At 44.7% G+C, this 11,367-nt stretch overlaps 1 protein-coding gene across 1 annotated transcript in view; it reads left to right on the forward strand.

Moving 5' to 3' along the window:
* The first annotated feature begins 6 nt into the window (after positions 1-6).
* Positions 7-11,367, forward strand: part of FAXC (failed axon connections homolog) — a 63,976-nt gene continuing 52,615 nt past the window's right edge. The window contains exons 1-2 of the mRNA XM_003798214.2: positions 7-365; positions 5,910-6,045. Of these exons, the coding sequence (XP_003798262.1) occupies positions 100-365; positions 5,910-6,045 (402 nt within the window). The 5' untranslated portion in view covers positions 7-99. The remainder of the gene's footprint in view (positions 366-5,909; positions 6,046-11,367) is intronic.

The following is an 11,367-nucleotide window of genomic DNA, read 5'->3' on the forward strand; positions in this document are numbered from 1 at the left end:
CGCCCTCCGCGCGCAGCTGAGCCCGCGCCGGGCCGCGCCGGCTCCTTCCATGCGGGCGGCGCGGGCCCTGGGAGGGGCCCCCGGAGCCAGCCGCGCAGCATGCACTGGGGGGTTGGCTTTGCCTCGTCCAGGCCGTGCGTGGTGGATCTGAGCTGGAACCAGAGCGTCTCTTTCTTCGGCTGGTGGGCCGGGTCCGAGGAGCCCTTCTCCTTTTATGGGGACATCATCGCTTTCCCTTTGCAGGATTACGGTGGGATCATGGCAGGGCTGGGCTCCGATCCCTGGTGGAAGAAAACCCTTTACTTGACCGGGGGAGCTTTGCTGGCCGCAGCTGCGTATCTGCTCCACGAACTCCTGGTCATTAGGTGAGCCGGAGAGAGGGCCCCGCGCAGGGGCGCTGAGAGGGGCACCTGGCCAGGGCAGGGCTGGCGCGAGGGGGGACCTGGCCCAGCCCCTCGGTCATGCCACTCTAATGCCCAAGCATCCTGCTGTTAGCTTTCCCCAAATGCATTCTGTGGTCAGCTGGTCGTGAGGGGCAGCTTAGAGTTGACAGGAGAATTAAACTGATACTGGGAAGGAAAAACATTTGCTTCCCTGCGCTGGGTACTAAAAGCAAAAATGCCTCGGGTCACTAGTTATCTATTAAGAAACGTCCTTAGGAAGATCCCGAGTGCAGTGCGTTTGCAACAATAGAATTAGGCCGGTGGAAATACCAAGTTACCCTTTTGTGGAATGCCTCATTTGTTTACAGGTAATAATACTGGAATATTAACTACTAATCTCATCTTTTACCTAAAAGATTAGTTCTCCCCTATCCTTCCCTAAATGTCAACATCATGAAAAGGCTGAGATATTTCAAAGACTGTGGGACCTGCGGTGCCTGTTACAGAAGCGTGGCCAAATGCGGTGGTGTGCGGGTCTGATGCAGCCTTCACCTGGTTCTCTGCTTACGTGGTATTGAACGCTGAGCACCATCTTCGGGCTTAAATGTCATTGTTCTGTGAGCGGTAGGAGACCGGAGGACGGGCCAGCACATGGGCGTGTTTGACATAACACAGAGGCGCCCGGTGCCGTAAACAGTTGCATCCGCTGCTGCAGGATGTTTACAAGACTGACTAGGAAATGCCAGAAAATGGAGGCCCCTGCTGTTGGTACATCCAGCCCGCAGGAGATTTTTGTTTGTGTAGGGTAATACCACAGTTTACTGAGAAGGTCATTTGGCTAACGGATACAGCAATTTACATTAAAATGTCCATGCTTTTGAGCCTCAGCCACTGGAAGATTATCTGAAGTCAAACCTCAGTAGCTCAGAATGTCGCTCTTGGCCAGTTTTTTTCTAAAGAGGGAGAAATTTGTTCACATTGCCTTTTTCCAGTGGAGGAATCCTTCAGGCTAGGTTATAAACATAGGCAGTGGTAGGTGACCTTTAACCCACCTGCAGGGATCCCGAGAGGATACTGGGCCAGGCTACCCTAGGTATTTTGAATATTTCCTTTCTCTGGGATGGTGGGAAATCATTTAGGTCTTGGGAAATGTATTGATTTTCATATTATTTGGCCATAAAGGAGGATTTAAGATCGTTTGCACATTTAATTCTGTCACTCACCACAGCCCCTTGTACCTAGTTGAACTAAAATACAAAGTGAATTATCTCTCTAGATTATTTGATATTCATGTTAGTTTTATAACTCAATTTCAAGTTAGGTTTAGAGCTTTATAAAGAACTAATACATTTGTGCAGTAATTTAAATGGTAACACCACTGTTTCTTAGTTATATTCCATTCCAAGGCCTTTGAGGATCCCGGACCATATGGCTTCTCAGCAGTTTTCCACTTTGTTGAGGGAATGAGGGTTTCATGAGACTGAGTCTAAAACGCAGTTTAAATGACCTTGTGGAAATAGTAGGGAACTCAGCGCCCACTTTGGTGTAGGCCACTCCTTGGCAGGTGTGGTTGCTGGACATGGGAGATCCCTCTGCCTACACAGATGGCTCCTTCCCTGTTTAGGGAACTCCACGCCCCAGCTCTGGGTATTTATTTGAAACAAGGAGTTTTGAATCTTTGGTTTATTCGCTTTTGTTTCTTGTCAAATGTTTTAGTTGAACTGGGAAACCCTGCTGTAATGCAAACACTGAAACAGGGCTGCCCTTTTTCGAGCACTTCATAGGAACTCTGCATCTAGGGGCTTTGCCTGCACGGCTGTGTTTATTCCTCACAACTCTTGTTTGAAGCTTGATGTCCATTTTATAGTTAAGGCAATTGAGGCTGAGGGAGGGGAAGCAACTTGCCCAAATTCACACAGTAAGAGTAGTAGCTTCCGAGTCGAATCTGTGAAGAGTGTCTGCGGAACCTGCACTTTTTACTATTGCCTCCTACAAAGTACCTACTGTGGAATAAGTTTTGTTGGGGGAAGAGGAAGAGAAATGTGAGGACCTGGGGGATTGCTGACAGGTCTGTGGCAGGGGCCTGACTTTCTTGCCTCCTCTCAGGGAAGACTGATGGGGAAAAAGACAGTGAGGCGGATGTAAGAGTCAGATGCAGACGGTATGTGTTAGAGACTCCACTTACTGTCAATCTACGTTTCAATAGTCTGTGTAGTTTAGGCCAAAACCAAAACAAAATCTGAAATATGTGGGATGGAACATACACCTTAAAATGGCTATACTGTCTGATTCACTGACAGTTGCCAATTCTTCACCCCACTACTTGGATTTTCTGCTACATAGACAGCCTTATGCTATGGCTGTCTCTAGAGTGCAAAGTAAAGTTGAAGGTGAGAATTATTTAGACAGGTTAATGAGTATAACCAAAATTGTTACCTTGGGTTTTGTCCATATTTTTTCTAGTATCATATTTTCAAACAATGTCCCAACCCTTTATTTTTCCAGAGTGGAGATGGCCTGGCAACTGTCTTAAATTCAATCAGGCATCTGGAAATTTTCTGTCTGTAAATTGAATGACCAAGTAATAACTTCATTACCAGTGGCTCTTTTGCATTTTTGGCACCCAGGCTCAGCCTGTCCTAGAAAACTTAGTTAGTGAATCAAAGCAGCCCACGGGTCAACATCTGATCTTCGCAAACTCACAATTGGTTGCTGTATGAAGAGGCATTGTTGTCTGTGATATCCTTAGCCACTGGAATAGAGCTAGTCAATACTCTGTGGGTGTTCTTATGTAAGCCTCATTGTAAGGCTGCTTTATAAAATATAGCTGTGCAGGAAATAACCGTTCTTATCCCCTGATGCTCAGAGAGAGATTTCTGAGGTGTGGAGGGAGGGCTCTGGACCCAGATTGTTACTTTCAAATTCAGAGTTTGTCTGTAACCCACCATGTAACCTTGGATGTGATAGTAACCTCTTAATGACTCAGTTTACTCCTGTGTAAAATGGAGATAGTAATAGTAGATTTATTATTACTCATAGAATTGATTAAATGAGTTAACCCACGCAACATGCTTCTGGCAGAGTTTGTCATATAGTGAAAATTTGATAAAAGTTGGCCATCATTCACTATTATAAACTTTTCTCAGAAAGGTCCAGGCCTGAAGGGTCTGAGTCAAACTGGCTTGTTAATAAAATTAACTGAAGACTTACTCATTTTGGTGTCACTGAAGTGCTTAAGAGCTTGGGAAGTGGAGTTATGATATACTTGATCTTTAATTGTTGTGCCTCAGGCAAGTTATTTAATATCTCTGAGCTTCAGTTTCCTTTTCTACTACAAAATATGAGTATAGCCTGATATCCTGAAAGGAAACTTTAACAATGTCACCTCTGCAGTGTTACTGTCAGAATTAAATAAGCTAATGTGTTTGATGTATATAAAGTCACTGGCATGTGCTTGGTACTTAATTGCACCCATTCTTACTATGACATGGCCCAAATTGACCGCTGGAATCGGATCTTCCTGGCCAGTATAGCAGGGGATTTTATATTTATCTCCTTTCCAGCTCTTACATTTTTATCTGGCTAATTTACATGAAAATATCACTTTATGATGTGAATTATTTGACTGGACAAAATCAGGTGGTTAATAGTCACATCTGTAGTTGGTGCTGTCTAGGAACACAGCCCACGTGGATTTTTGTTTTTTAATATCTGACGTCCTAAACACGTAATCTAAATGAAAACCCTTGGTTTATAACCAATATTGTGAGAAAGCAGCAAATATTTTTATTCTTTTGACTTGACTGGTATTTTCAAAGTGAGTCATTCTGAATTCTTCAAGTTGAATGGGTGCTTGGGTGGTAAACTTCAAGAGAGGCTGTTTTACTAAATGGAGATGCATGTGTTGACGAGGATACAAAGCACAAAGCGCTTGTCCTTGTTTGCATAGAGTGAAGTAGGTGTGGTGTTATGCCAGGGAACCAGAAGCTCAGGGAGGGCCAGGAGAGGAGTGGAGTTTATCTGCCTGGGAAATGGTTAGGTAGAGTGAAAGGTGGACATGGCAGAAGGTTCCTGAGCAGTGTGGGAGCTGTGTGGAATATAGAGATTTTGTAGCTAATAGGGGTAAGACCGTATCTCTTTGGATGGAAATTCTACTATTATTATTATTATTTTTTTTTTTGAGACAGGAGCCTCAAGCTGTCCCCCTGGGTAGAGTGCCATGGCATCACAGCTCACAACCTCCAACTCCTGGGATCAAGCGAGTCTCCTGACTCAGCCTCCCAAGTAGCTGGGACCACAGGCGCCCGCCACAATGCCCGGCTACTTTTTTTTTTTTTTGGTTGCAGCTGTCATTGTTGTTTGGCAGGCCCAGGCTGGATTCGAACCTACCTTGGGTGTATGTGGCTGGTGCCTTAGCCACTTGACCCACAGGCGCCGAGCCTCTACTATTATTTAGTGCTTGATAGCTCACTAAATATTTATAGAGAGTGCCTTATTCAATCTTCACCATTACCCATGCAGAATTGATAGACCTGGTACTGTCCTCACTCCAGGTGAAGGAGGTGGAGAGGTCTAGGGTAACATGGCTGGTGTCTGCACTTGGAATCCAGCGTTCATTTTGCCTTGTGGCGGCTATTGGAGAAGTGTGCCCAGGGAAGTCCTCATCACCCAAACATGTATCCAAAGGAAAAGGAGGGTGTGTGGCTGAGACTGAAGAAAGGGGGAAAGGAGGGGTACTAAAATATATGGTGTGCAGTGGGAGTGGCGACGCCGTGAAGGTAGAGAGAGGACACACACTGGCACAAGTGCACCCCCAGAAGCCAGGTTCTGTGGCACTGCACGTGAAAGGCCAGATGAGGGCGCCAGCAGTTTGGGAGAGGAACCAGAATGTTCAGAGTCTCAGATTCCCTGCAGATTTGGGTCAGGGCAGCAAATCTCTTTTTTCCTGGGTCTGGGGGGGAACACACTGTCGCGTGGTATAGTCTAATGCCAAGAACATAAGCTCTGCCTACTTGGTTCAGTCCCACTTCTTCCCTTTACTAGCAGTGTGACTTTGGGCAAGTTAATCCTCTGTGCCTCAGTTTCCTCATCTATAAACCATGCATAACAACAGTACTTACCTCATAAGGGTATTGTGAAGATTAAATAATACCGGTCAACTCTCAGAACAATGTGTGACACACAGCACAGAACACCATTTTTATCCATCCAACTTATCCCTAGCAGGTAAACATAGTCAGCTGGAGAAGAGGTGGACCTGTCCCAGAAAATATTCTTCCTGCCCATAGGCTGCAGGTAACAGAAGGAGGTTGACAAGTAGTTACTTTCTGAGCCGTCCGGGTCGTGGTAAGATCAGTTTGTACTGTTCTCCTGTGTTCTGTTCTCCAAGTGCTGGGTGCGGTGAGCCCCTGTGACTAACAGATTTGTGCACCAAGGAGCTGCAGCTCAGCAGTGTCCTCTCAAGAGCTAAGGGAATCGGATATGTAACATGTAGATTGTTCTTTATTTCTGTTTTGGTTTTGACAGGAAACAGCAAGAGATTGACTCCAAAGATGCTATCATTTTGCATCAGTTTGCAAGACCTAACAATGGTGTCCCCAGTCTATCTCCTTTCTGTTTAAAAATGGAAACTTATTTAAGGATGGCTGATTTACCCTATCAGGTACTTATGTGCAAATATGTCTTATTCTTGTGATATCAGTATCAGAGGTGGGGTGTACTTTTTTTTATTTTATTTTAGGGTTCATAGAGGGTACAGAGAATTAGGGTACACGGATTGCATTTGTTAGGTAAAGTCTCTCTTATAATTGTGTCCTGCCCCCAGGAGCTGTGCCATACGCCGTAACCCCTCACCCTCCTCCCTCCGTCCCTCTCCCTGCTCCCTCATTCCCTTCACGCCCATCTTAAATTGATTTGAGTTTTCTCTTATGAGCGTATGTATTAGGTCATCTACTGGCTTCGTATTAGTATCAAGTACATTGGATTCTTGCTTCTCCATTCTTGTGGTACCTTACCAAGAAGAATGTAACTCTGTGCAGGTTAATAAGAAAGATGTAAAGTCTCCATCTTTTTAAATAGCTGAATAGTATCCCATGGTATACATATACCACAGCTTGTTAATCCATTCCTGGATTAGAGGGTGTTTTGCTTGTTTCCACATTTTGCTGATTGTAAACTGAGCTGTGAGGAACAGTCTAGTGCAAATGTCCTGTGGCAAAATGAGTTTTTTCTTTTGGGTAGATGCCTAGTAATGGGATTACAGGATCAAATGGGAGGCCTAATTGAGTTCTTTGGGGATTCTCCATACTTCCTTCCAGAGGTGGGGAGTACTTAATCTCACGGACTAGTTGCCAGAGGGGATGGGGTCTGGAAGTAGCAGTGCCCAGGCCCCAGTAAACTGGAAATACTCAACTTCTAGGGTTGGTTGACTTTTACATCCAACTGGATGGATTAAAAGGGACTCAGGGGATTGTATTTCCCCCTCATTTAATCAATGCTGAGTGTGCTTTGGTTAGTAGTTTGGAGAGCCCTGCTGGGCAGCTAATGTGTATGTACTGTTTCTTGGTGTGTTTTCCTTTTAGGTTTTTACTTACTGACAACATTATGTTTTGTCTCCTGAATCCTAGGGGCATAGGGCTGGGTAGGCCACCTCGTAGATATCTGTGCATATTGTTAGACCTTTCCCACACTGCTCCTTGTTTTGTTTGTGTGACTTTCAGTGAAACACATGCCCATTTTTAGCATTAACGAATGAACACAGTGTGTTTAAAGATGTACATTTCTCTCTGAGTAATGTTTCAGCTGTGTCTCGCAAATTCATCATGCTGTATTTTCATTGTCATTCACGTCTATGAATTTTTAAAAATTTTCCTTATGACTTGGCGCCCGTTGCTCAGTGACTAGGGTACCGGCCACCTACGCTGGGGCTGGTGGGTTTGAACCAGGCCCAGGCCTGCCAAACAGCAGTGAAAACAACAACAACAACAGCAAAAGTAGGCAGAGTCTCCCTTTATCACCTTCGGTAGAGTGCTGTGGCGTCGTAGCTCACCGCAACCTCTAACTCCTGGGCTTAGGTGATTCTCTGGTCTCAGCCTCCCGAGTAGTTGGGATTACAGGCGCCCGCCCAGGGCCTGGCTATTTTTTTTGTTGCGTTTTGGCTGGGGCTGGGTTTGAACCCTCCACCCTTGGTATATGGGGCAGTGCCCTACCCACTGAGCCACACGTGCCGCCTGGAAAAAAAATTTTTTTTTCCTCATGTTTTTCTTTCTAACCAAGTTTTTGCTGTATGGATTTTTTTTAGCTTTGATTGATTGATTGAGTGCCGTGCCGTCATCATAGCTCACAGCAACCTCAAACTCTAGGGCTCAAGTGATCATCCTGTCTCAACATCCCGAGTAGCTGGGACTACAGGCGTGTACCACCACACCCTGTTAATTTTTCTATTTTTAATAGAGACGGGGTCTCACTCTTGCTCAGGCTGGTGTCAAACTTCTGAGCTCAAGCAGTCCACCCGCTTTAGCCTCCCAGAGTGGATTTTTTTTTTTTTTTTTTTTTTTTGAGACAGAGCCTCAAGCTTTCCCCTGGGTAGAGTACCATGGCATTACAGCTCACAGCAACCTCCAACTCCTGGGCTCAAGCGAGTCTCCTGCCTCCGCCTCCCAAGTAGCTGGGACCACAGGCGCCCGCCACAACGCCCGGCTATTTTTTGGTTGCAGCCGTCATTGTTGTTTGGCGGGTCCGGGCTGGGGATTCGAACCCGCCAACCCAGAGTAGATTTTGTTACTGTTTTTTAACTCTATGGTCCGAGAAGACAGTCCCACTGATACTGATTCCTTGGAGTTTACTGAAGCCTAGTGTGTGGTTGGCTTGCAGAAATGTTAGAAATAATCACATATTCTGTGTCTAGGTATGGTGCTCTCTGTCTATCGACCTGCTTGAACTTGTTTAGTGCATTATTTATTTAGAAAGGCGTCTATATTTCCATTTTTTTTTTTGTCTGCTTGTTCTAGTAGTTTCTGAAAAAAGTATGGTAAAATATTCAAATGTATCTGATGATTTATCTCTTTTTCCTGTGATTCTGTCAGTTCTTACTTTATGTATGAGCATTTGTGTATTTGAATTTATATTGTTAGGTACATACAGTGTAAAAGATCACATCTTTCACTTTTTGTTTCTCTTTCCAGTATATAACATCCTACTTTGTCCCTTATGATTTTTTTAAAAACTTGATTTCTGTATTATTAGTTGTTGAAATGGGTTCTCCCACTTTTGGTTGGTTCACATTTGCTTATATCATCTTTTTCTATCCTCTTTCTCCATATTTTTGTGAATTTGTATCTCACAGGCAATGTATTGCTTATATCCAATCTGAGTGTTTTTTAATTGGTAAGTTTAACCAACCTATACTTTATTGTAATGATTGTTTAATTTAATTAGGACTTATCTCTGATATCTTAAATTAATATTTTTCTCATGACTATATATTTTTTGAAACAGGAATCTCCCAATCTAGATGATGGCATCTAGATGCTATGGCATCATCATAGCTCACAGTAACTTCAAACTTTTGGGCTCAAGAGATCTCTTGCTTCAGCCTTCTGAGTTGCTGGGACTACAGGTGTGTACCACCACACCCTGCTAATTTTTTCCTTTTTTTTTTTTTTTTTTTCAGTGTAGATGAGCTCTTGCTCTTGCTCAGGCTGGTCTCAAATTCCTGAGCTCAAGCAATCCTCTGGCCTCAGCTTTCCTGAGTGCTAGGATTGCAGGTGTGTACCAGGGCACCCAAGCTCCATGGGCTTTTTCTGTCAATGTTGCTGTTGAACAATTTAAGGTTAATCTCATTGATCTCCTTTCTCTTCCTCTTTAAATTCTTTTAGAATTTGCTTTTAATCTTAATATTCTTAGTTTCCAGTATAATCTGCCTTGGTGAGGTCTTTGTGTGTCTTGTTCAGTTCTCTTTTTATGTGAGGTATTTCGTCTCTTTATAATTTGGGGAATTCATTATAAATTTTTTAAAAATATTTTCAACCAGCCTGAGCAAGAGCAAGACCCTGTCTCTACTAAAAATAGAAAAATTAGCTGAGTGTCATGGTGGGCATCTGTAGTCCCAGTTACTCGGGAAGCTGAGGCAGGAGGCTCACTTAAGACCAGGACTTTGAGGTTGCTGTGAACTATGACGCCACAGCACTGTAACCACTGTGACTGAGCAAGACCCTGTCTCCCAAACAAACCCCAAACTTTTCTTTCATGTTGGTTTTCTTCTCTTCTTTCTCTTCCCCATTGTCTGGCTATCAGGACCTCTTTATTTTCTGCATCTCTGTGCTCTGCCCTTGAACTCTTTGCTGCTGCTATCTGAGGATGTTCCTTTTTCAGAGTTTCCACTGTGTTGCTCTGTTCTTTTTGTTTCTGTCTGCTGTGTATCTCTTTTGTGTTCTTCATTTCAACTTTTGTAGCCTCAAGCTGTCCCCCTGGGTAGAGTACCGTGGCATTACAGCTCACAGCAACCTCCAACTCCTGGGCTCAAGTGAGTCTCCTGCCTCCGCCTCCCAAGCAGCTGGGACCACAGGCACCCGCAACAACGCCCGTGGCTATTTTTTGGTTGCAGCCGTCATTGTTGTTTGGCGGGTCCGGGCTGGGGATTTGAACCCCCCACCTTAGGTGTACGTGGCTGGCGCCTTAGCCGGTTGAGCTATAGGCGCCAAGCCAACTTTTGTATTCTTAATCTTTCTCCTTAGTTTGTGTTACTAATATCTTCCTTTATTCTTTGGAGGACACCTATGCTATAAAGTTTTGGTGTGTTCTCATCATTCTGCTTCACGTCCTCTATTCAGGGCATCGCCCTTCTGTTGTGGTGGTTGTATGGTAGTACTGCTCCATAGGTGTCTAGTTTGAGAATTCTGCTTAGCAGGGATACCAGCTTCCCTGCCTGGGAATTTGTTCTGGGCAAGGGCTACAAGCTGTGTGCCTCTGCGGGAGTTGAAGATGAGGAAGCTGTGCCTCAGGCCTCCCCAGACCACCATGTGGCTCCCATTGCCAAGGGGTTTGCCTTTAGGCTCTTACGAAGCACTGGCATTGGGAGGGGTGGGCTCCCTAGGTTGTAACAGACAAACTAGGGGATTGGAAGGAGTGGACTCCTCACTCACCCAAATATTTGGTGGCCCCAATAATATTACCCCTCCACTTCCTAACTCCCTATAGCCTGTTTTCTGAGCTAGTTTCTTTCTTTCTTTCTTTTTGGGGGGGGGGGTTTGTCTTAATTTTTTTTTTCTTGGTTAACATAGCCTTTATGTCATTTTCTTAGGTATTGTGTTAAGACATTTATATTCTACTCTTAGAAAGATTCACTTGTATCCTTGTAAGATAAACCATAGAATGGATCCCTCCAATCACCCTCCTCTGAGCTAGTTTCTGTACAGAGAGGGATGGCAGTGGTCCTCCTAAGACAGTGCTGGGACAAGATGCTTGAGCTAATGTGAGCTGTGAGTGCTATTCAGGAGGTCCTTTGGGAACATGGAGTGGCGCCCAATCTGGATTTCGGGTGGGACATCAGGAGGCACATGTGATGTTTGGGAGCAGAGAGGGCCATCAGAAAGGGGGCTTTATGGCAGAACTGGAATGCAAAGGGAGAATCTGGAGAGGGCATCAGGGGGAAGATTATAGGACCTGCTGAGTCGGCAATGGAGAGAAACTAGAATCAGATCTAGTTTCTAATCAGAACTCAGCACTGAATCAGATCTGAAAGATCATTGTTCAGCTTGGTGTTGGCGGTCAGCCTTTGAGGATGTGTGCCACTGAGGGACTCAAATTGATGGAAGAGATCGCCACCTAGCAGCTACCTGTCATCGCTCTTGACCAGATGGCCTCATTTAGCTGGCATGGCTTTGGGGCAGTGTAGGGTTCAAAACCTGAATTTGGTGCTATTGATCCTTGGCTGCTTTCAGGATCTTTTGGGCTCTCCACTCTTGGAGAAGTGATGCTGCTGTTT

This window comes from Otolemur garnettii, unplaced genomic scaffold, assembly GCF_000181295.1.
Source record: "Otolemur garnettii isolate 467f Iridium unplaced genomic scaffold, OtoGar3 scaffold00132, whole genome shotgun sequence".
Classification (NCBI taxonomy): Eukaryota; Metazoa; Chordata; class Mammalia; order Primates; family Galagidae; genus Otolemur; species Otolemur garnettii.